The sequence below is a fragment of the Parasteatoda tepidariorum genome, chromosome 6 (genome assembly GCF_043381705.1).
Source record: "Parasteatoda tepidariorum isolate YZ-2023 chromosome 6, CAS_Ptep_4.0, whole genome shotgun sequence".
NCBI lineage: Eukaryota > Metazoa > Arthropoda > Arachnida > Araneae > Theridiidae > Parasteatoda > Parasteatoda tepidariorum.
In genome coordinates, this window is record NC_092209.1 from 76605652 (window position 1) to 76633443 (window position 27792).

General features: G+C 28.9%; 1 protein-coding gene across 1 annotated transcript in view; it reads left to right on the forward strand.

Moving 5' to 3' along the window:
• The window catches only part of LOC110283103 (protein trachealess), a 211654-nt gene that overhangs the window by 139458 nt on the left and 44404 nt on the right, over positions 1–27792 (forward strand). The window contains exon 3 of the mRNA XM_043043212.2: positions 22566–22792. Coding sequence (XP_042899146.1) covers positions 22566–22792 — 227 coding nt within the window. The remainder of the gene's footprint in view (positions 1–22565; positions 22793–27792) is intronic.

Genomic DNA, 27792 nt, shown 5'->3' on the forward strand with positions numbered 1-27792 from the left:
CGGTTATAAAATAAATAAACGGACTATGCGGTTTTTTCCTTCGAATTTAATTCCTAAAAACAAACACGCCAACATAGATATTACCATTTTTTTTTCCCTAATTTTTTTATTTTTGCGCTTTTAAGAACTCAGCGTAAATTACATAATCTAAAAATATTGAAATACATTTTATTTTCCAGTTCTATGATTTTAATTTCTATTAATAGTTTTTTATTGCGTGTGGCTAAAAGATCTTATTCAGAAGCCATGTGAAGAAGATACAAATTTTTGGCCCTCTGAAGTAATTTCTCTTGTTGCCAAAATCAAAAAAGAGATCTATCAAAAATTGAAGAGACCATCTCTTTTGCATGATGGCTATTCTAAAACGGACGAATAAGAAGTCTAATTTGGCCCCTTTAGAGCATTTGAAATGTGGGGCCCTGGACAAATTCCCAGCTTTCTCCTCCCTTACGACTGCTACGCACACAATTGTAGCAAACTCCAGTTAAAAGCCTTACTTTCTATGAAATCCATACCCATAAATTCCACAAATGGAGTAGAAAATATCTTCTTTATGACTGCCAAAAAACATTCTTCTTCAGCAATCAATGAACACTAAATGATTAAAATTATCAGCGAAGCACATCAAAAACAAAATCTTACCATCTCCTCAATTCAAGTAAGTAGTCTTGTAAATACAGCTACCCCATTCCCTATTGTCCAATGTGTTGGAAAAGCTGAACTTCACCCAATAGACAGTGTTTTACAGACCGTGAACGCTGCCTCCTTATATAATCGTAACTTAGGATTTTTGGTCCAGTTGAAGATCGTAAATAAGGTTTTTTAAGACTTTGCTACAAGGCCCCGAAAAGTTGATTATTTGGATGCTATACCGTGAAACTGCAAGTTAAATATGTTGAGGAATGTTGTTTATGGAAAACTTAACTTACTTTTATAGATTTCTTTTTCCTTCGTAGATGCAAAGGTTTATGTTTAAAATTTTTATACCATTTTAATTTTCTTAAGTTTACTTAAATGGCTTCTTCGGATTTAAGGTTTCTTAAATTTGAAAACATTGCTATTCTGAGTATTTATGACAATTCTGTGGGTTCGGGTTTTAGAACAATCCATAAAAAAATCGTAACTTTTAGCGTTTTAAGTTTTGTTGGTCGTTAAAAAAGGTTTTTAATACTTTTCTACGACGTAAATAAGGTTTCAATTCTTTTCGGTATTAATTATGGGATTTATTTACCGTGAAACTGTTACTTAAATTTGGTGAGATATTAAAATGCTTGTAATTTATGTTTTAAGTTTCAATGCCTTCTAATTTCATAAATTTTAATACAAGTGGTGGAAACATAATACGCAGTTTGTAAGGATAATGTAATTTACATATTTAAGCTCAAATAACTAAGGCAACGTTAGAATAAAGAGGATATGTCTTTATCCCCAAGTCATTATCATGCGAATTCAATGATATTACCTATTAGAAACTTAAGGCCTTAATTTCGAAATGAAATAATAATTTTTGAAACAGAATCTTTAGTATCAATTTAACTATTAAAAATATGTAAATAACAGTTTTTCTCATTGATATCCCATTGTTTGAAAACTTAGATGTAATTAATGTTAATGTTATTTGGTGTTAATGTTAATTAGTGTTAATAATACTTTATCTTAACACTAGAAAATTAATTGTTTTCAAATGACACTTTATTTGTTTTTCTTATATCATGTTAGCACGTTCATACTAACCTAAACACTTAGTGAAAAAAGTTAATGTTTTACGCTCATACACATAACTGACTATAACATTATCTTAAAACTAAAAGTTTGATCATTTTTAGGATGACACATGACATGTGATCTACCATCATGTTCTTCCTAAACAATTAGAGGAACAAATTAATGTTTTATGCATATAACAGACTATAACATTATTTTGAAACTAAGATTATTTTTAGGATGACACTTAACATGTGCTCTACCATCAAGCTCTTCCTAAACAATTAGTAGAACGAATTAGTGTTACGCACAAAACTGACTATAATATTATTTTGAAACTAAAAAAAAAATGTTTTTTGAATGACACTTATAAATAGAATTATATATAGAATATATAGATATATATAGATAATATATAGATGATATATATAGATAATTATAGAATTAATTTTTTTTCAACATTTAACATATTCTTTCACTAATCCCTTCAACTACATAGCACCAAGTAAAAAAAATTAACTACAATTCATGTTTTTGAGTTATATCAATTTTGAATGCCCGTATTTTTTAATAAAAAAATTTTATCATTCAAATACCCATTACGAACCAATTTAATGTCCCAAATTTTTCTACAACCCAGCACATTCAAAGCGACAACTAACCATTTGCAAATTTAGGATAAAATTTTATTTAGCTTTAAATCACAACACATAATTTTCAAAAAAAAAAAAACTTGACTTTTACACACAAAAAAAATCTTCATCATCATTACAAACCATTAATCTCTGAATCATCATTAAACCTCAAATAAAGCAATTATCCAAACAATACCCCTATGTCCCTACGTCCATTAACTTTTTTAAAAACGGAAACTGAGGCACACCAAAAAAAGCTCCATTCTGAGAAGAAAAAAAGGAATATTATACGTTACAAAATCCATTTCCACAATGCACTAAAATATAGAAAATTAGCCCTCTCGACACCCACCTCTCTCTCTGGTAATTGAATTATAATGAATAAGTGTCAAACATCCCAATTCAAGCAAGCTCACAAACTTACAATAGAATCCAAACATTTTCTCTTTCAATAAAAGCCTTGTATCCTAATATCACCAAAACGTCTGAAACGTATCATTAGAAAGTAGTTTACCATTAACGGATTAACTATCAGGGTTGTGTGTATCCTTTGGTTTCGGCTTGCGGCCACCTTCCTTTTCGGTTTTGGAACAAAAAACTCTTGTTCTTTGGTTATTGTTTTCATCTCGCCATGCATGGATAAGCAGCAACGTTGCTCCTTTTTTTTTATGATTTAATTTGGCAAAGATGGGATACTTCGAAGGGTGCAGTAATTGGTGACCGTATTTGGTGTCCAGCTGGTGTAATTCTCTTTTGATCTGGAATCTGGTTACCTGGCTGCACAGGTTCTTGAAATTGTTTGTTTATGTATTCTGGAAGAAATTTTTTTGGCAACGAAATCGATGTTAGAAAGGTTGGCGCATGATTCCAAGTATAAAGTTTTTGGCGTTGGTAAGTTTGTCTTTTTGTCTTCAAAAAATAGTCTATGATTGCTGAAATACTAAGTTTATGTGAGCAGAAAAAGTCTATGTTTGAGGCAGTATTAAGCCTATGTCTGTTCAAAATATCAATACTTGCCAAAAAAATATTGTTAATATTAGAAATACTATCAATGTGAAACTAATATTCAAGAATGACACAATATTTTTTAACTGATATTTTAAATGGCATGATCACATATATACTAATATATATCAAAAAGAAATGTTTTTTAAATAAACAAATAAATGTATTTTGTAAAAGAATGCAAAAAAGGGAATAAAAGATATGCGTTTCCTAATAATTTATCTCTGATTGTTAAAGTTTATTAAGTTTAATTAAATTATTAAACAATGTTTGAAGCATCTGTTTGATGTTTGTGATGTAATATTAAAAAAAGAACAAAATATTATGAATGTATATGATATGAAATGCCTAATTTGAATATTAAAAAAATATGTACTCGTATAATGAATTTCAAATTGTAGAAATTATATGCAACACTTACATGCAAAAGTATGATATAAACTTTTATTGACTTTAATTTTATAATTTAGTCATTTCATCACATAGTTATATAAGTATTAAACAGGAATAATTAAAAGCTGTATAACTTATAAATCAAAATATTACAAGTAAAACTTACAAAATTAATATAAAATTTTTTTAAATCATTAATAAGTAAAAATTTACTTTTTTAACATGTTTCATTTTGAAATTTTAACGTTCAACATATTTTTAATTCGTCTAATCTGGTGTATAAGAAATTCTATGCCTAAATATATCTTTAAAATTTTGTGGATTCCTTGAATATCATATTAAATATGCATCAAATTTATTTTGAATAAAAGATTAAAATCACATAACAAGGAATAGTATATAATTTTAAGAATAGTAAAAAAAAATCTATAACATTAAAAAGTTATTTATTATTGCTAACTTAGAATAATTAAGTGTTTTCATTAGTTAATGCAACTAAAACTAAAATAAAATCCAAAAATTTAAATTTTTAAAAAAATAAAATGTTCACTGTTTAAAAATTCTGTCTCTAAAATTTATTTTAGTAACTATTAAAGTGATTTGAGCAATTTATATTATTTTAATTAACTTATTAAGTATAGAGTGGGTCATATTCACACATCTTCATAAATAAAGATATACTACATAGAATATAAAAATGGTTGCATATAGCAATGCAATACCCTGAACACTGAAACTGAAGAATAGCACTATAAATTCCACCGTAACCTTTCGAAATGTTAACTAAAAGCTTTGCTGACTGAAATCGACTACATACGACTAGAAGTTTAGACTTAATTAATTTTTTTTAATTACTTATTACATTCGAGCCAAAGAAAAATAAATAATAAAAGTAAAATTCATCTTGGCTTATAACGCAGGTTTATAAGAAAGTTGAAAAATGGGGACCAAAAAATTAAAAATTTATCTGATTAAAAAATCATTTAAATTTAGAGTACACTAGCATTTCAAACCATCTTTGCTTAAAAGATGTTGCGCTTTGCTTAACGCTGTTTTTCGAAGTTCTGTCGTCTGTCGCCAAGAAAAATAAAAAAGCCTTAGTTAAGCGCCTTACACTTGAAGCAATGCAATGATTTTGAACTATGTATATAATCCTGTCGTGAAGAATAATCTGGGCTTTAGAATAGACAAATTACTTAAATATTTTAAAAGCTATTGAACTTTTTTAAAAATCGCCAATTTGGCAGCATTTTTCACCTAGAGAAAAATTATCAAAATAACTGCCTTATTCTCAGTTTTCGCAAATTTTTATGAATTCAAGTAATACAACATTGGAGTAAGTTTTTAAATATTAAAAAATTAGACCACAAACGCTTTTCACTTTCACAAAACTGTGGCTTTTCTCCATATTGATGTTTTGCGCCATTTTCAGAGTAAGCTTAGACAGCGCTGGCTTTGACAGGCTAAACTTGACCTAACAGTTATGAGTAGCAGTTGCAAACTCATAGCAGTTTAAAAAACATTTTTAAAAAAAGGCATCATTTCATATTATGACGGAGGCTTTGAAAAATAGCCTTAAAAGAAAATATTTACACTTCTTTCTTCACCATTCAATGTCCAGTCTTGCCTATAATCAAGTTATATGCAATTTTAATGAAGGACCGAATAATTATGAATCTATCACATTTAAAACCAATTTAGATAAAGAAAAATAATAGCATTTCAAACCACTTTTGCTTCAGAGAAAATATTTGAGCTTTTCCCTTCGCCATTAAGCGCCCAATCACTACCTTTATTATTCTTGAAATTGCAAACCCGACACACAACAATAGAAAGCATCTCAGAAATGAACGAGCATTGCAACACCCCTTTGACTCCAACAAAGAGTTCGTAAAACCCAACCTAACGCAGTGTTGTGTTGAAGAAAAAAAATACTTATTGTTGATATAATTACCGCGATCTATCACTACACCACAAAAGAATAAGTTGTTAAAACAAAACAAGAACAAAACAAAACTAACTGCAGATGCAAAAAATGGCGCCTGTTTAGAAGGAAAGGTTACGGCGTCTCTCGAACAAAAAACATCTGCTTTTTCACAAACACAATTTGGGTGTTCTTCTTTAATGTGTCAATTCTATTAGAGCTTTCCCCCAAATCATTTAAAATCAAGGACGCGTTGCTTAAATGTCGTGTTAATGATAGTGCTGATCGAGCATTAGTGATACATAAATTTCATTAAACTCGGAATGAATGATTCCCAATGAAAACTGTGTTAAAAATGTATCAATTTTGCACCTTTTTATCGCGCAACATTGTGTCCAAACTCCTGTCACGGAACTCCTCCGAGTAAGTGGCAATTACCTGATGTTAAATGGATTTTTGCTAGCAGGTGTAGTGGAATTCTATTATATGAACCTCCTGATCACGCATTAGATGAAATATATTCTCCTATATCAAACGAGATTGCATCTCAGCTTTAGTAAGATGTAAACAAACAGCATTGCTATTTCATTTAGTTTTTAGTCTTTCAGGAGAATATAGTTATTAGACTAAAGGATTTTGCTACAGCCATTTCTTTAAACATTAATGTAACATCTTATGCGTCATGAAAAATATAGTTTTCTTCTTGAATCACATATTTGAGAAAATACGCAATGTTCATCATAGTTCTTTGTAAGTAAACGTATCCGAATTCTACTTCCTGGATCGCGCGTTAAACTAAATATATTATTTTAGAATGAACGAAAATGCATCTTAAAATTTGATTCAGTAAGATGTAAACAAACTGTTTTGTGTTTACATTTCATTAAGCTTTCCGACGACAGCTTTGGCAACCATTTATTGTTGTTTTAAGTTAGATTGGTTGCTATATATATAAACAATACGTAATTCAGTGTTTTTATTGCGCCTTTGTAAGATCTCAATTCTATTAAAGCTTTCACAAAATGCATTTAAAATCAAGAACACGTTCCCTAAATGTAGCTGCACAGCTTTAGTAGGATGTAAACAAGCAGTATTGTATTTCCATTCAGTTTTTAATCTTTCAAAAGAATGTAGCTATTAGAGTAAAAGTTTTTTTTTGTTACAGTACTTGCACTTATTTATTTAGTATCCTTTGTGTCATGAATAGTATAAATCATAAAGCTCATGATCAGATGTTAGACTAAACATATTCTCATATTTTGTAAACTGAAGGAGATAGCCTTTTAAAATTAGTTTCAGTAAGATATAAGCAAACAAATTGTTGTTCTATGATTAAACTTTGCTATATAGATATGCAAGCAATCATTTTTGGGTGCGTAGTTACAAGAACTCAATTCTATTAAAACTTCTATTAATGTCGTGTTGATGATAATGCTGATTGAGCATTAGTGAAGTATGAATTTCATGAAACTCTGAACGAGTGATTCCCAATGAATGCTGTGTTAAAAATGTATTAATTTTGCGCCTCTTTATCGTGTAACATTGTATTCTAACTCCTGTCACGACACTCCGAGGAAACGCTGAGTATTTGAGGTTGAACGGATTATTTCTATCAAGTGTAACAGAACTACTGATCACGCTTTAGATGAAATATATTTTCCTACATCAAAATGAGATTGCATCTTAACTTTAGTAAGACGTAAACAAACAGCATTGTTATTTCATTTAGATTTTAATCTTTCAGAAGGATATTGGATAATAGGTTTTTTTTTTGTTACAGTCATTTTTTTATTTATAAAACATCGTATATTAATCATTATTTATAAAGCCTCTCTTTATAATAGCATTTAAAAAATCTAATTCTTCAACTTGGTTCATATATTTAAAAAAAAAATACGCAATGTATAATGATATTTTGTCAGTATTTTTATCAGAATATCTCGTAAATGCACTGTCACGTGTTAGACAAGATATATTCCTTAATATTGATTGAGAAGGTATCTTAAAAGTTAGCTTCAGCAAGATGTAAACAAACAGTTTTGTGTTTACATTTATTTAAGTTTGCCAAAGATTTTGAGTTAAAAAATGCAGGTTTTATACTAAAACCATTTTTTTTTTGTTTAGAACTAAACTTGTTGCTATACATAAACAACTGTTATTAGATGTTTAAATATTGCAAACATCCAAAAATAGTTGTTTTCATTGCGCGCTGTTTAAATGTTTTGTTAACAATAATATTGATTGAGCATTAATGATTAATATTTCTTTAATCAAAGTCGAATTTAATTTTACTTTGACTTAATAAAATACATTGTGCTCAAGTTTATTGACATAACAATTCGATTGGCATTCTAATCCCCTTGATAATAAAAGTTTTAAAGACGCAAATTGATATTTTATTCTTCAGAATCACATCACATCCATGAAAAGGAACACAAATATTATCAAAACAATATTATCAAGCTTTATCTAAATAATTTTACTTAATTAAGAACGAATAATCCTTTAGAGCGCACAACAGAAAATATTACAAAGCTAATACCCCGGCAATAAAAAGGCAGGAACTTCGCGGATTTGCTTTTTCTAAAAAAATGCTCAGAGATTCAGGTCCTGCACAATAGAATAAAAGGTTCTATGGAACGATTATAAATAAAGACCCAAATTGTCAGATATTGCTTTGTGATGTGAAGCTTCCAATTGGCACTTGGGGGGAGTTTGAATTTATAATGCTGAATGATTTCAAAAAGAAACAAAAATCGCTGATTATGCAAAGGAAATGGCATACATTGGTCCGTTTCTTTTATAGTAACAACTAGCAGTTCCTGTTTGGCATGTTATTATAAGCAGGAAAGCCATAAATCAGTTATTTCTCATAATAATACAGTTATATCTGTTGTTATCGCTTAATTCTTTATAGAGATTTTTTTTTTATAATTTTTGTATAAAAGTTTATAAATATTTTTTTATTGAATGTTCGTTTATAAAATACCTAATCATTTTTGGTTAACAATGTACAGGTCTATTTTTCTAACTAGACTCTTAAATTTTAGATCATTTGAGCCAGAATAACATAGCTCACGGCATAACATAACAGCACAGCATAACACCTCACAGCCAGAATAACATAGCTCACATAGTTGACGTCATTATGGGTGTGAATAATCACTTAAATTTTGTTTGGTAATCATCCATTTCGCGGCTTCGACAATTTTATTTATTTATTTTTATGCATTCAAATAAAAAAAAACATCAGCAAAAAAAGTTGCATTTACTGTTTTTTATATCTTATTGGCGACTTCATAGCCTTCGCAGGAGAAATGAGTAAATGCCTTTGTTTCTGTTTAACAGAAATTAGACTAGAAAACTAAAGTATTGGGTAAACTACTGTAGTTATTCAGTATTTTTTTAAAAATAATTTAACAATCTAAGACAAATAAATATTCAATATTCTTTCAGACACTTTTTTACAAACATTTCTCTTTTACACATCCGTCTCAGCATTTGGCGCTCTCATGTTGCCTTGATTAAGGCTTAAACTCTACGCAACACGAATTAGCACCATACGCAGATTTGCTACCAAATTCTAATCAAATAGTAGCGAAATTTTGGTTTAAGACACAGATACTATTTTTCACGGAACGAGTTTTTCTGAGAAAGCATAAAAATTCTGAGTAGCATCTTACTTTAATTTTTATAATATTTGAAATTTTGGAGCTTATAGTATGATAATAACGTCCAAATTTGATGCACCTTTAATGTAACGTTGCAAGATGATCAATATACTTTGATACTTCTAAACAAACTTTTGCTCTGTATTATGGTTCAAGGTACTGATAATTCGGTTCAACGTTGAAACAATTTTTTTTAGTTTTTTGTAGCACAATTTTTTGTAGAACAATCTTTTAGAGTAGTATAAGTTCGTTAGTTACGCATATAACTTAAATAGCCTCTATGACGTACACACAAGTCGCGTTGCCATTATGTTTTCAAAAAAAGTTATAATAATTATAATTTATATTGTTTTTAGAGATAGAGCTATGACAAAAAAATTATAACCTATAAACAAAACATGGGGAAAAAAATCTGTCCATATTTCTTCAATGCTATTTTTTACACAGTTTCCGCGTGTTTCATCGATCAATTGTTCCGGGTTCGTGAACAAGAAAATAAAATGTAAGGATAAAACTATATGGGTCGCATTTTTTCAGTGTAAGCGTGGGAAAGGATAAATGATGCTCATTGATTTACTTCAATACTGAATTTATTAGCGACCTTCATTATAATGAGAAAAAACATTTTGAAGGACGCCGTGTTTCTTCTTAATTTCATTCACATTTTTTTTTTTTAAATCAGTTGATACAAGTGATTGAGGATTATCACTTACCTTGAAATACATTCAAATTGCCATTGTGCATCTAATATTGAAATGCATACTTGCGTCAGATTTTCATACAATGAAATGGTCAGTTTTAAGCATTCAATTAAGGTATTAGTGATTTTAAGGCTAAGACTATCGCGAAATAATAGTATAATTGTATATTAATTGTATAGTATAATAATTGTATAATTGCAAAAAAAGTTTTTGCTGAAAATTATAGTTGAAAAAAATTATTATTATAATTGTGCCTAATTTTTTTTATTTGTTTAAATAGTTCCAGATCTACGGCGAAATATGTGAAAGTATAATTAACATTAAGAGGATCAAAATTTAAATCTTTCGTCTGCCTAAAATACTGAGACCACATTTTTCAAATTGTGGCTACCGAAATATTTTGAACGCAAAAATTTAAATTCTATAAGAAAATATATTTAATCAGAGAAAGTACGTTTGTCTAGCTTTGTAGCGAAATTTCATCTGTACTAATTAATTAGTATATTTAAGGTTAACCCTTCAGACCATTGAGATTTCATCGTAATTCATAGAAGTACTATCATTAGACCAAAATTCATTAACAGTGTTATTCAAAGCTCTTTTACTAAGGAAAATGTTTAATAAAAATTAAGTTTAGGGACCTTACATGCCAAGCAAAGCCGCAATATCTAAAGCTTGCAGTAAATAATTATCTTGTGTTTAGAACTGACAATTGACCTAAATATTTTAAAAGTTATTTAACTTTTTTTAAAAATTAGCAAGATGTTTTGCTTCCATATAAAAATAATCAAAATCAATAAACAATTCCATTTTTGCAAGTTTTTATGAGTTCAAGTAATGCAACGTGGGAGTAAAATTCTAAATTTTAACAAATTTGATTCCAAACGCTTTTTATTTTCATTAAACTGTGGGTTTTTTCTCCATATTAACGTCTTGCGCCATTTTCAAAATAAGCATAGAAGACGCTGGCTAAAGATTGTCTAAGCTTGACCTAACCGTCAAGAACAGCTGTTGCAAACTTAGCAGTTGTATGAATAATTTATCTTATAACTGCTAGAATAATCGTATAACTGTTAGATAATCTTATATCTGCTAGAATAATTTTATATCTTCTAGAATGATCTTAGAACTGCTCACAAAACAGTGTTATTGGCTAAGCTTAACCTAACTGTCATGAATCGCTGTTGCAAACTTAGCAGTTGCAAGAATAACTTATCTTATAACTGTAGGAGTAATCTTAGAACTGCTAGAATAATCTTATGACGGCTGGAATAATCTTATAACAGCTAGAATAATCTTATAACTGCTAGAATAATCGTATAACTGTTAGATAATCTTATATCTGCTAGAATAATTTTATAACTTCTAGAATGATCTTAGAACTGCTCACAAAACAGTGTTATTGGCTAAGCTGGACCTAACCGTCATGAATAGCTCTTGAAAACTTAGCAGTTGTAAGAATAACTTATTTTATAACTGCAGGAATATTCTTAGAACTGCTAGAATAATCTTATGACGGCTAGAATAATCTTATAGCAGCTAGAATAATCTTATAACTATTGAAACTATAACTGTTAGAATAATCGTAAAATCACTAGAATAATCGTATAACTGTTAGATAATCTTATATCTGCTGGAATAATTTTATAACTTCTAGAATGATCTTAGAACTGTTCACAAGACAGTATTATTGGCTAAGCTTAACCTAACCGTCATGAATCGCTGTTGCAAACTTAGCAGTTGTAAGAATAACTTATCTTATAACTGTAGGAGTAGTCTTAGAACTGATAGAATAATCTTATGACGGCTAGAATAATCTTATAACAGCTAGAATAATCTTATAACTGCTGAAACTATGACTGTCAGAATAATCGTAAAATCACTAGAATAATCGTATAACTGTTAGATAATCTTATATTTGCTAGAATAATTTTATAACTGCTAGAATAATCTTATAACTGCTCACAAAACAATGCTATTTCATGTAACAAAAGCACCGTCAAAAACAGCCTTGAAATGTTTTCTTTTTATTCTGCAGTGTTTGCAACGTTTTATAAATTTACACAGTGCAGTCAATAGCATAAATTTATTTACTAAATGTTACGATTTATTAAACATACTACTTTTAAAGTGGCAAAAATCGCTGTTTCGCAAGTGCGTGATTGTTTCAATTCAAAATAAATTTAATTAAAAGAAAAACTAATATTTCAGTCAAGTAAACAATATTTCCTTATCAAATAACTTCAATATCTCTTTCTCATCTTCAAAATATTATCAGGGGCCTTCCATCATAAAAACAATGAAAAACAATTATAGAGTGCAACTCACTTCATTATTGGCGATAAAGAATCCAAACGAGCTAGTCTAAACAATCGCCAAGCGCCGTGTATTGCAACTTTTTTCCAAAGTCACGTTTCCTTTATTTCTATAGTTACATCCCATTATATCACGGTCTGTTGATGCTTTATTGGCTTTGCAGAAAACATACTTCACCGATCATCCTGATAGAATTCAACCCTTTCATTCTATCTGAAAGCAGGACTCAGTCAACTTTTAGATTGAATTAACTCCTTATTTTCAATCTCGCTTGTCATTGCAGTATCTCTTGCATGTATTTTATGATCCTCTATTTGTATTAAGGAAAGATGCATCCTGATAGCTTTATTTTTTCGGCTCTTTTTTTTATTTTATTTCATTTTTTATCCACTTTTTTTTTTAATGTATTAGTCCTATTTTTAGATTTTTGGATTTTTTTTCCCGGATAAAGGAATGTATTATTCATATTTTTAGATTTAAGAATTAATATAATTAAATTTTTAGGCACTAAAACGCTGTTTTAAGTAGAAATGCATCAATATTCTTTTTAAATAAATTTACTAATATTTTTTACAGACTCTAATTATTTTTTTTAAGTACTTCGGTAGTGTTAGTGTGCTCTCTACTGTTAAAAACTCCACTGTTAAATCTAATATATTAAAGGAAGTATTTTTAAAAGGTTCTTAATAAAAGTATTCATGATCATGTGCAAATCTGAATTCATTCTACAAGTTTTAACAAAAGTTTTGCTTAGGTGTAAAATTTTATCGAATTGTTTAAAATTGTAACAATGTATTTAACAATCTCAATTATAATTATATATTCGAGAAAATATTGCATATGAATATCAGTAGACAAATGACCGAAATATAATTTTTTTCCAAATCTAATGTTTTAAAAGAAATATTTCGAACAAGTTTCTAATAAATTAAAATATTCATATTCACACGCAGACTTTATTTCCTCATACAAGTTTTAACAACAGTTTTGCACAAGCGTAACATAACATCAAATTGTTTAGAATTGTAATTGCATATTTAATAGCCTCAATTATAACTCTATATGCGAGAACATATTGCTTATGAATATTTGTAGACAAATGTTTCTTTCCCAAAATAATGCTTTTTTCCCCAAATCTAATGTTTTAAAAGAAATATTTCAAACAAGTTTCTAATAAATTAAAATATTCATATTCCCACGCAGACTTTAATTCATCGTACAAGTTTTAACAACAGTTTTGTACAAACATAACATAATATCAAATTGTTTAGAATTGTAATTGTATATTTAATAGCCTTCAATTATAAGAATGTACACCAACATATATTATTTATGACGTATCCTTAAACAAATATTTCTTTCCAAAACAACATTTTTCTCTTCCAAATTTGTTGAAAACGAAGTCTTAGAAGAAATATTTCAAATAGGTTCCCAATAAATAAAAGTACTCAAATTCACATACACCTCCGAATTCATTATACAAACAAAAATAGGTAAGGAAACACATTCATAACACACCTTATGAAATTTAAAACAGCCCCATTAAACATTTACCCATCCATTTTGCTATATCCATATAAAACTTTCTCTAACTTTGAAAAGGCATCATCCACAAACATTAGCGCATAATACTTTTCACTCGAGGAAAAAAAACCTATAAAACAAATAGTTCTTTTTTTCTTTTTCTCCTCTGTAAATGATATTTTTCTCAGTTTGAGAATAAAATACATTTAACTATAAGTCAACGCCAAAGAGCGGGCACACGAAATAATGGAAAAGCACAATTTTTCCATGAATATCATTTTTGTATTCAATGCTCCTTATTCACAATGGTACATGAATACATGGGTTTATAGGGAGGAATGCCCATGGGAAATCAGACCTTCTTCTATCCATCGCGAATACCATGTATCAATGTCAGTGCGTATGTGTAACATATAAAAGCATGTTTTAGAATGTTATCGACAAGAAAAATGTGTCGTAGCACTTATTTGAAAATAATTGTTTTCCTGAAATTTTTTTCTCCAACTTAAGAAACAATAAAACACTTTCGTATTTTTTTCAAGGAACTTTAATATATANATATATATATATATATATATATCGTTTATATATATATATATATCGTAATAGTGTATCTTATTGATATATTTTGCTTTGTCTATATTGATACAATATTAAAAGGCACTCTTTTTTGCGCATATAATCGTGTGGTTTGGGCTGATGAAAAGATTATATCCTTTATTTTCCGGATTTAAAAAAAAAAAATTGTCCTTTTTTTGGATTTTTACTCCGGTTTTTCGTTATTTTTCTTTTTTTTCCCTTTTTTCATTGTTCTGTAATTTCTCCCTTGTTTTACCTACATTTTATAATTTTTAATACTTTCTATTTAATAATTCACGCATTACTTGTGATAGTTAATATTTCATATAAAATAATTCATAGAATATTCGTATTTTTAGTGTTTCATATTAAATAATGCATTTTAATATATTTAGAATATCATAAATAAATAATATAAATAATCATATTATAAATAATATAAATAATCATATTATAAATAATAATAATTAAGATCTAAATAATTATAAGCGTATTAAATAAATAATGAATTAATCGTTTTCTATGCTAAACACTTTATATATTTAATGCTATCTTTATTTACAATGTTTAATAATTCATATTAAAATGTATGGAAGTCATTGAAATATAACAAATTCAGTAAAATTTCATTCGATGAAAGGGCAATTTACAAGAAATTAATTTAAAAAATATTTAAAACATAAATTATTTAAGATGATTAATAATTCGTAATCAGAAATGCATGTATACGAAGAAAGCAAAAAAATTATGCAACAATAATCAGTGCAAAAATAACTAACAAAGTATTAACAAAAATGTAGTATTTAAAGTAAAATATGTAAACTATTATTTATAATGTTCAATACTTTGCATTAAAAAATAAGCTTATTATTTGCAAAGGTTAATATTTCATGTAAAATAGCATATGTGTTATTCCCCAAGTTCAGTACTTCGTACTGAATAATGTATGTAAATTAACAAATCAGAATAATTCAGCAAAAAATTTATGTGATATGATCTTAATGTTTATCAAATTTAATACTTCGAGTTCAATATAGCAAATGTTGTGCACACTTAAGCATACATTTACAGATGTATTCGTATATATACAGATAATAAAGTATTTTTTATGAAAAATATGCATTAATAGCACACATTACTGTATTATTTAATATTTATTAGCAAATTTTGCATTAATAGAATAGTGTAAAAAATCTAAATATAACGTCTGCTTTGTTTTATTATATCCTACACCAAAAATATGAAAAACAAATCGAGATTAAAGTGATTATAATACATAATAAAAAAATCGTCCAAGTGAGTTTTGTTTTCATAATAAAAGAAGAAATCAATTATCATTTTTATTTTAATTGCTTGTTTAAACAACCCTATTCCTTGAGGTCAATATCCTTTTACGCATGATTTTCAAACATGGCTAATATTTATAAGGCAGTAATTACAATTTTTTTAAATTATTTAATAATATGCTAAGTATCATTCGCTTGTATGGTGCGTACTTTATTAATTTATTCTCAGTCAATTTGATTTACAGGTTTGTTTACTGATTATAACACCTGGAATTATGGCAATAAACATAATCTCAATCTTATTGCCTTAGAATGATTCATTACTATTCTATTGGCAATAATAAGAAAAATGTTTTAATTTTGCTGCACATTTAATTACTTAATTAGGTACTAAAGGCGCTAAATTGCTTATTTATCTCTAAAAAGACTTTGAAGGATAACCTCTATTTAGTATAATGAGTAGATTTTCATACCTAATCTATCATAAATTTCAATTTTTATCCTCACGTAATTATATCACGTTCATATTATATATTCTTACTGAAAATTAAAGGTTGCAGAACATAAATTAAAATTCTTGAGTTTTTGTTGAACATCTCGAAATATTTGCCACGAAATTTGAGGCATTATTTTTGTCAATTGGGTATAATGTGAAAAAAACACAACTACTTCGATTTAGTAGGAACAACGTATAACGCAATGCTAAACGAATGGAATTTAGTTGTTGTTTATTTAGTTATTGTTATTAGTAGTTGTTGTTATTTGTTTTAGTTGTTGTTGTTTATTTAGTTGTATTTAGTTTCAATAACTTTTCTTTATAATGCAATAAAATCTGGCGAGCAGCTATTTAAACGNTAAACGGTTTAGTTAAATTAATAAGTTTAGTTAAATTAATTTATTAACATTTTAGTGTAATTAAATAACATTACAATTTTTCTTATTAAAATGAAATAACATGACTAAATTTGAGTCGCAGTAGAGATTGAGACAAAACATGAAAGAAGGAGATAAAAGCTTGCATTATTTTAACGTAAATACTTCGTTCAGTCAATTTCAAGCCGTCACAATAATCACCGAGACAAAGAACTTTTTTTTAATCAATTATTTCAAAGTTATCAAGCTAGTTTCAATATGATCTGGTACATTTTTCGAAAATCACTTGCCCAAACCGTGGCGGCTCAATGGATAGAGAGTTCTCCTCCCAACGAGGAGACCTGGGTTCGATCCCAGCCATAGCTGGTAGATTTGAATTCAGAACCCGGCTCGCACCAACCACTGTAATGACATAAAATATCCTCAATGGTAGACGGATCATGGGTTAGAGTCCCCTTGCCATTTGGCTAACCGTGGGAGGCTTTCGTGGTCTTCATCTCCATGTAACGCAAATGCGGGATAGCTCCATCAAAAAGTCCTCCACGAAAGCAAATTTCTCCCAATACTCGATCCAGGAGTTTCCTTGTCTTCTGGATTGGGTTTAAAATTGAAAGGCTACGGAGTTGAAAATTTGCAGTCGTAAACCCATTAAAAATTAGTTCGACTGTTCAACTACGGTTATTAAATATAAAATAAAATTAAAGATAATTATTACTTGACGGGCTTGGCTTACTCGAAATAGGATGAAAAGAACAGTTGCAAACGTAGACAAATGACACGTTTCAACAATTAATCGTTATACTACGTCACTTGCAGGCATCCCATTATCTTCAACATTAAATGTGGTGAAATGTTTTTTTTTACTATATAAAAAATAAATGCCTCCTAAATAACTTCTTAAATTATAAAATCTGAAACTCTTAATTTGTATTTTTAACTATAAAATACTAGCGCAGTTCCGCTAAATTTGTTTATAAATTCATATTATTTTAGACGCATAAACTAAAAAAAAAGCATTTTTAAATAGTATAATCATATTGATATCATGAAAGAAATATTACAAACCATATTATTACATTATGTTAACTGATAAACAAATATTAATACATAAATGTTAAAGTTTAAAATATAATATTAATAATAATATATTAAAGATATATTATAATATCATGTAATAGAGGCACGTTAAAAATTAATGTATTATACATTATTTCAGTAGCTAGAATTTTAAAAAGGCAAATTTTAAAATATATTTGTTCTAATAACAGCATTAAACAAGAAAAAACATACGAACAGATATAGATAGTTAACGGTATACATTAATTAAAAATAGAAAAAATTTATTTAAAATGTTGGTTTCTTAACAACTTATGTTCAATAAATTAGCAAATGTTCTTAAAAAACAACGATTCAGAATGTTTATTAACTTCGATGGCTATATACATGTTGCTGCATTGATTGTTGTATTTTATACATTTTGTTCTCTGAGCAAAATTTTGCAAATTATGTATTTTTTTAATTATTGGCTTCTCGATTTTGTTCTTTTTTAACTGATGTTATTATCATCTCTCATTTTTTAGACATCTTGTATCATGTCAATGAAAAAGAGGACTAGGTAATTCCGTCATAATTAGTGGTGTAATTACTAGTACGGGATATTGTTCTCGATATTTAGATCAAAAATTTTCCCGATTTCTGAATAAATATGGGAATTTTAAAATTACTGGTTGTCATACTTAGGATTTGTCAACCGTGTAGATACCCTGCTCATCACCGGTGACGAAATAATACTGCGCCGCCAAATAGTTGCGTAGCACTTATTGCATTTAATACATTTCTTAAAATGTATTAAATGCAATAAGTGCTACATTACATGAACTGGAAAAGCAATCGTGCTTGAAATATAGTCTCAATGATAAATATTAAAGTTAGAGCACAAAAATTCAAGATAGTTTTCCTTTCTTTATACTGAACTATATGGATTTTTTTTTTCTTTTTTCCTTGAACGACGCCTATCCTTTAAAGATTTCCACCCCCTTTTAGAACGTGAATCGAATGACGTTCGAATCTTGGCGGAACTTGTATAGATAGAAAAAGACAAATCTTTCAATTTATTTTTACTTTCTAGTCTATTTTAAAGGGGTCTTGGTTTCTGCTGAGCATAAAAACATTCCCCAGTTTCGATTCTGATTTATTCTGTATGTATCGTCTTATAAGAAATTTTTTTTTAAAGATTTAGGGAAAGAAATATCAGTTGGATCAAATAATTTTTTTTTTTTTAAATTGAGTTTCAAAAATAAAGTTCAAACTTTTTTTCTAAAAATAAATTGTTTTCACACTTTTCTTTACTAAACGTATTCATAAAGTAATTACATGTTTCATGTAAAACTTTGAGAGAATAAATTTCAAATTTCATAAAACAATGCAAAATTATCTTCAATACCAACTAATTTATGCAAGTTCAATGATATGCAAATTATTTGCAAACGATACAAACTACTTGCGCTATAATGCAAACAACTCATGCGTACACAAGCTGTTTTTTTATATTTACTGAATTGAAAGTGATAGCAATTTTTTAATATAATTCTATTAATATTTAATGCAGTTTTGAGTCGAATTTCTTTAAATAGTCATAGCACATTCGTAGATAATACCGTCAGAAATTTAATCATAATATCGGTAATTTGAACCACCATATCATATTCGCTAAGATTGAACCATGTTTCCTTAAAATTAGAATATCGTGTAATTAAGTTTAATATAGTACGCCACGTTTCAACATATATACTTTAGGATAACTTACTTTAGGATAACACATACTTAGGTATACTTTAGGATACAACACATAGGTATACTTTAGGACAACACATTAGTTCTGAACAATCGTACATACATAGTTGTAACATACTATCTATACATAGATAATCGTAGTTGTTACATAGATTATCGTACATAGATGTTAGTGCACGTACAAAACACTTGTGGTAAAATTACCGTACGTATGGTAAAGTTGCTTTTATTAAAAAATAAAATAAAATAAAACATAATTTCGGTTAATAAAACCCTAATATATCGTACTTAAACCATTTATTTAGCAATTTTTTCGTTCATTTAGTAATAAATTACCGGAAATTCTGGTTTTCAAAATTATAGTTTTTACAACCAGACATTTAGTAACAAATAAATAACTGAAAAATAAATTAAACGAAATAATTTCTTCTTCTCTTTTTAATAATCTTTATTATTTTCCATGTTTTCTCAATTTTTCTCCCCCCCAAGCCATTTTTTTTCTTCAGAAAATGAAATTTTTAGCCCTTTTCTCGAAATGCACAAGTTCGAAACTTTATATATTACAGAGGGTTTCATAAATATTGCGGCAAACTTATAGGGGAGTTAGGGCACATCATTAGGATTAAAAGAGCACAGAAACTTATGCCCGGAAATGCCATCATACGCCGCTTGGGGTGCTTCCCTATTATGAACTGTTTTTGCGTGTCCTTAACCAAGTCATAACTGGTAAGCGTCCATAACCGTGTACGATGTACCCTAACTCTTCTAGAAATTTGTTTCAACATTTAAGGTACACCCTGTTATAGATAACGCTTTTAAATTTTCACATTTCGACAAAAATTGATTAACAATGTCATTTTAAAAAATAATCTGTAGCTTAGGAGCAAAACTAACTTCAGATTTGAATTGCTCACACCCGAATTAGGCAACATCAAGTATTTGTATAAATACAACAACAACAACAAAATTCCCCAGTGTAATTGTTAAAGCGTAATTTTATTATATCCAACCTTTTCTTACATGAATAAATGGATATTAAGAGCCAAAACATTAATAAAAGCATAGAAAAAAGACTTCTTGTCCAGATAAATTTTATTTTACCCTGTAGATGCTTGCTTTTAACAAATTCTTATGGAAAAGTTCGAAAAATAGAACGTTCTACAGATGTTACTGATACATATAACATGAGATCATCAAAAGTACAATTTATTTTCATTCATCCCCCCAACTCTCCCTGACGGACTTTCCCTGCAATTCTAGCACCCCTCAAATGTTCAGGGGTTGTAAATATGGAGTAAAACTCAATTTTAACTAGAGGAGTGGGTGGCGAGGGCAGAATCCCGTAATTCGAACGTCATTGTTGTCGAACATCCGTCGTCCACCCCTTGGACCTTGGAGTGGCCTTTACTCTCATGAAGTTTTGTATTTGCAGTCAATACCTTTTTTAAAAAAGAACAGACGAGAAAGAAATAAAAAAGATCGTTTTCAGGGGGTGAGAAGAGAGAAAGGTTAGTGTTACATTCGAAGCACGTTTTTCGGTTAAATTCGAAGAGTCAGCTTTTTTTGAAAGGACGCTTTTGTATGGATAAAATAGAAATCGATGGTAAAAAAATCAACACTGCCTAGTGTCTTGTAAACACGTTCTTTTAGGCCAAGGCTTTTAAAAAATGTATGAACTTATCAATTTCCTCATCCTTCATAATACAGGCTATAATGCAACCTATAGGCTGTAGAATATCTTAGCCTTCAATATTTAAAAAAAATAATCAATTGTTTCAATAATACGTGAGCTTTTTAATAAATAAACATAAATCGCTCTCTGAAAGCCGAATTTTGCACAAGAAATAGAAATCTCGCTTTCCAAAGGGACGGCACTGGTTCGAATCCTGGGGATTACCGGTCAATTTGACTCAAGTCGCAGCAACTTCGTTCTGCCCTTGCTGTGTGCTGGCGTTAAATTTTCCGATTGGTAAACGGATCCCTTGTCATCGGGCTTACCGTGAAATGTTTCCGAATCGTTCCGATTACTTGCTGACGTAAAATATCCCCTGTGGTTCACGAATCTTGGGTTAGTGCCCCTCTACCGTTAGGCTAACAGTGAAAGGTTTGCGTAGTTTTCCTTCTCGCCATCTGGGTTGAATTTAAATATGCTAGACTATGGATTTAAACGTTGGTAGTCATAAATCCAATATAAATCAGTTGTTCAATGCAAGTAATGAAATAAAATTTTGCTCTGATATTCTCAAATCAATTCGGGTTCATGTCCTAGCCATTACAGTTGATTTGTATACTAAATCACACGTTTATTGCTAACCCAGAATAAGTGGAATAGTAAAAACCAGTGTTAAATGGATTCATTACAGTCAGTATAACCCAAGGACATTTTCGTGATTGGTTATCAGCTTTGTATAATCCAAATGTAGGGAACTGTCACGGAGGTGATCGTTTTCTTGAGCGTTACTTAACTCAGTTCCCTTGTCTTCTGAGTTCATTTCATAAGTACAGGAAAGAAGGACAAATGATATCGACTTACATCAATTATTTTAATTTACTGTTCATTTACAATATAAACTATTTTAAATCACTTAAATATACCGATTATTCCAATTTGCTCTCGGTAATCTCTCAACAGAATAAATTTCTAAAGATGTTAAATTACACTAGAAATACTTACACACCTAATAATAAATCCTTAAATTTACTAGAAATCCACAACAATATCATTTAATATCTTGAAATCCACTACAATATCATTTTATATAAATATTTCGGATAGACGTCTTACTACAATTTTTAAACTTCAACAAAACAAAGGAACTTCTGGTTCAAGTATTGGGAGAAATATGCCTTCTTGGAGGACTTTTTGATGGAATTAACCCGTGTAATTTTGCATTACATGTGGAGGAAAACCATGAAACCCTCACTCGGTTTGCCTGAAGGGGACTCTTAACCCATAATCCGTCTACCAGTGAGGATATTTTAAGTCAATACTGTTGTCGGTGCTAGTCGGGTGCGGTATTCGTATTGACCAGTCATCGCTGGGATTTGATCCCGGTTCACCTAATTGGAAGGCGAGCTGTATCCCCTGGGCCACCACGGCTGACTAAATTATTATTGTTATTCGATATATTATGCTAAAAGTAATTTATTTAATCTTTCAGAATCCTTGAAATGCGAAAAGAGAAATCCAGAGATGCGGCTCGTTCAAGGCGAGGCAAAGAAAACTACGAATTTTACGAACTCGCCAAAATGTTGCCTTTACCGGGAGCCATCACGACTCAGTTAGATAAAGCATCCATCATTAGACTCACCATCAGTTTCCTAAAGCTCAAGGAATTCACGGCACATGGCGATCCTCCTTGGCGAAAAGAAGGTCCATCTCTCAAAAGTAAGTGCATCATTTTGAACAATGTTGAAGAATCAAAATTGAACTCGCTTCCCTTCATCAGGCAGTTAAAAATACAATATTCATGGTATATTTTTTAAAATGACCTAATATTGAAAATGACTACTGCACTTAATATTTCTGATATAGAATCTTATAAATAATATTTAATGTGTACTTTGACACAGATGGGATACCGGTGTTCTATTAAGTACTTTCTGACGCTTTAATTACAAGAAAAATATATTTTGGTATTTTTTAATTATAGAAAAAAAAACAGTCTTATAGTTATATCTGTGAGATTATCGGCATTATATTTGTTCTAAGATATAAAATCTAAAAAAAAGTAGTTCGAATTTTTTTTTTGATTCATACTCAAAATTTTTTCAATAATTGATTTAGTAAATTAAGGAGATTTCAGTGATAAATTATTGTTTTCCTTAGATATAAATAGTTGAAAATAAATACAAATTCGAAAAATTGTCTGAAAATGAGCTGTGTTTTTAAGATTTTACCTTTCACGCAGAAAAAGACACCGGTGATTCACGCTGCATTTCATATAACCATACATTATTAAAATGCTAAAGATATTATTTTTCATTTACTTTGACCTAAATTAATACAAAATAATGAAAAAATACAAAAACTCTGATATACCGTAGTTTTTACAGTAGTAATTACAATAATATCACTGAATCGCTCCAATTAAATAAATATCACTGAGCGGTAGAATGTTTTACAGTAAAAATGAATTTTACGGTAAATATGGATTCCACAGATGATGCACCCAAAGTGCAGGTACTTAATACAATAATTTGATCCGGAATTTTCTTACAGTGCATATTTTTCTATTATACTAGATATCAGTTAGTAGTTTTTTTTTTCCTACCAAAAATTGAATTAAAATTTTTAAACTGACCCATATGTAAAAATAACCAACTAGAATTAGGATGTAATTGGATTCATTAACTACGATTTCGATTGGATACATAGCATGTTTTAATAATTTTGCTGTTGTAAAAGGCATCTTCAAAATGAAATAATCTTAAAAGGTGTCCATTTTCTTCCATGCATACTCAATACATCAATCTATACTTTCTCTATAGATCTCTATACTTCCTCTATACGTCATCATTAACGTTTTTCCCTCATATTAGAGCATCAACTCTAAAACAAATCTGATTTTTTTATTCCTAAAGTTTCTAAGAGACCGTTAAGTAGTGAACCAGGTTTCGAATCACATTCACTTATAATGAAATTCAAATGGCCTGCTTGACCGGAAATCGGAATCAAATCCTCCCTGCAGAACCCCCAACTCGATTTTTTTTTCTCCCCTCCGATCTGTTCTTTGCTTTTTGCTATTTTTTGTCTTGTATCTGATGTCTTCTCTAAATCTCTCAAATATTGGCTTCGATTTGTTTCTCGCAAACGATCAGGGGTGTTAAGACATAAAACTGATCGAACATTTTAGTTTGTGGTGTAGATGGAATGTTTGAAAATACCACCGTAAGATAGTATTGAAGGTTTAAATTTTAAAATATATAACTGACTGATTTTTATAAAAGTTAACTAACTGAGAATTTTTCCGTGTTTGTTTTATTGCCGTAAAATTTGTTGTTTAAGGAGAAAGTTTTGTATTAAAGGGAACTTTCTTTACAATCCTGTAGGGAGAAAAAAATTCTATTAAAATTACCATATTCTAAAGACATTTATAGTAAAAAAATTAATAAAATAAACATAATTTTGGTTAATAAAACCAAAATCTACGGTGTTTAAACCATTCAATTAGTAGTTTTTTTCGTTCTTAAATAACGGTTTGCCGGAAATTACGGTTTAGCATTTTTATTTTAATGCATTTTTGCTGTCAACATTTAGCCCTCTATAATTGTTATCGATAAACAATATTATAGTGACTATATACTTTTTAAATTAATTATAATGGACAAAAAATAGAAAATTAAAGTAGTTGATAAAAAAATACTTTTAATCTTTTTTTCAATTTTTTTGATTTAATATACAGAAAAATAAACTAATTGAAATTTCGTAGAACATATATATACATCTTTGCTTGCAACGTAAATATGCATCTTTACTTTTAGAATTTCTTCATAACCTTTATATATGTCTAGTAACAATATAAAAAATGGAATTAAATAAAAATGAAGACCAAAATTTTAATACAAATCAAAATGGAAAAACTCTAAAAGCAGTATAAAATTGTCTTTAGTACACAATTTAAATAAATATGGTAGAACTTAAATAAAAATCAAACAAAATTTCATAGAGCATGCCAGCATAAGCATGCCAGCAAAAACAGTACTTCTTCAGGGGACACACTGCTCTGCTAACACGCCTTTTCTGTAGTCAGTGGTTCAACCAAAGACTGACTGTGCCCCGAGGCCATACTCCCCCCCCCCTTTTTTTTCTTTTTTTTTNAGGCCATACACCCCTCCCTCCATTTTTTTTACATGTCCTTAATATACACTCCCTACTTTTCACAAATTCTTACTTTACTCATGTACCTACTTTTCACATGCTCCGATTTCACACAAATCCCTCTTTTACACTAATTCATTTTTTCACAAATTCCTATTTCACACAAAACCATTCTTAACACAAATTAATACTTTACACAAATCCTTACTCAACACACAGCATCATTCTAACTATTCAAATTCCTCCCAACTCTATTGTCTCTTTTTATTAAATTCAGTTTTTTTTTTAATTCATTATCATTAAAATATGATGCAATATTCATCCTCAACAAATTATTAATTTTAAACTTGCAACATGAAATTTCATAATTTCTCATAGATAGATCTTTAAAACTAAAAAAAATTAAAAAATTCCTCGAAATAAATACTTTTTTCATTCAAAAAATCTATTCCTTCTAACTCGAAACAAAATACAGCTATAAAGTAATTATCAGTACACTTTCAAAGATGAAAAGGAACACTAACCGAATTTCTTTTACACGGAATCAGCGTGTTTTGGTACAAAATATATGTCTCTTTATTAAATGTAGATATTTTTAATTCATTATCATTAAAATATGATTCAATATTCATCCTTAACAAATTTTATAATTTTAAACTGGCAACATGGCATTTCATAATTTCTCATAGATAGATCTTTTAAGCTAAAAATAAATTACAAAATTCTACGAAATGAATACTTTTTTCATTCAAAAACTCTATTCCTTCTAGCTCGAAACAAAATACAGCTACAAAGTAATTATCAGTATACTTTCAAAGATAAAAAGTTACACTAACTGAATTTCTTTTCCGCAAAATCATCGTGTTTTGGTACAAAATATACGTCTCCTTATTAAATCTAGTTATTTTTTATTCATTATCATGAAAATATGATGCAATAATCATCCTCAATAAATTATTACTCTTAAACTGGCAACATGGCATTTCATAATTTCTCATAGATAGATCTTTAAAACTAAAAAAATTTAAAATATTCTTCGAAATACATTTTCCATTCAAGAAGTCTATTCCTTCTAGCTCGAAACAAAATACAGCTATAAAGTAATTATCAGTATACTTCCAGAGATAAAAAGGAACACTAACTGAATTTCTTTTCCACAGAATCAGCTTGTTTTGGTACAAAATACACGACTGAACATTTTGAAATAAAATCTTATTGCAATAAGAGTTAAAAGGAAAGAAAAAAATATCCTTTTTTTGCCAAAAAGAAAGCCAAAAAAAGGGAAACCAAAAACTGAAGAAAAGCAGAAAAATCAAACAACTCGAGGTTAGTTGAGGGAAAAAAAATAAAAGGACTTGTGGTCAAAAGCAACAAAATTGTCCATTGGCTTCTTATCGTTAATTCAAGTCCAGCCTCAACTGTTTGAGCCATCAAGTGAAGACACCAGCGGACGTGACCTGTTTTCCTCAACCATATTTTCGTCCCTTTTTTAAGTCTCAAATATAAGGGAAGATAAATAAATATAAAAACACACCACCAGAGAAATGGTTACATGGAAAAAAGAACTTCTATATTCTTTTTTACTAATCTTTAACTTTCTATGTTTGGAATGTTTCTTAATAAATCGTTTTATATTTTTTTGGCGAAAATCATTGAAGCATATTATTTAAGAAGAACATGACTTGGATTGCATTAAAAAAAGCTTATTTTTCTAAACAAATTTATTAATCATATTAAAAAATAAAAGCAGAAACATTTATGATATTTTATTGTAATTTTAAGCCCTTATATGTATTTTTAGAATATATTGGTCATTTAAAACTTCTTTATAACCATAACCGCAAAGTTTTATTTGCACTGAGAAAAGGAGTATGGTCAAAACAACCAGAATATGGTAAAATTTACCATGTTTCTGGCTTTATGGAAACACCAAAAAGCTCGGTTACTTTTACCGAAACTCATTGGTAATGATCGTGGTGAAATTGGCAATAAAACATGGTTTTATGATATGTAAGAAAATTTGGTAAATGTGGTGAACTTTGGTAATTTTATCATGATACCTAAGAGCATATTATAGAAACCTTTTTATCATGATACCTAAGAGCATGTTATCGAAGCCGCTTATTTGGATAAATTTACTTTTCAGTTTCGTATTTCTTATTAAATGAGTGGTAATAAAAACTCTAATTTTAAACAACAGAATGCCTGGTAAACAGTTACTATACGAAGGGAAAAATTATCAAACGAATAGTTTATATACTGTATATTTAGGCTTTTATAACCAGAATTATGGAGCGGGTTTTTATCAGAAATGTCATTAGAATACAGTACGGTAACTTTACCAGAATTTTTTTTGCCGTGTGAGCTATATTTGAAATAAGTAATGCAACAGAAACAGTACATGCAGTTAATTTTTTTTGTAAATCAGATTAAATTTTTAAATATAATTTACGCATGTTTATTGTATGAGTTACGAAGATTGTTTCATTTTTGTTATCAGAATAGCGCTACAGAAATTAGAAACTATGTATAAAAAAAGAAATTTAAGAATCTCAGAGATTGCCAAG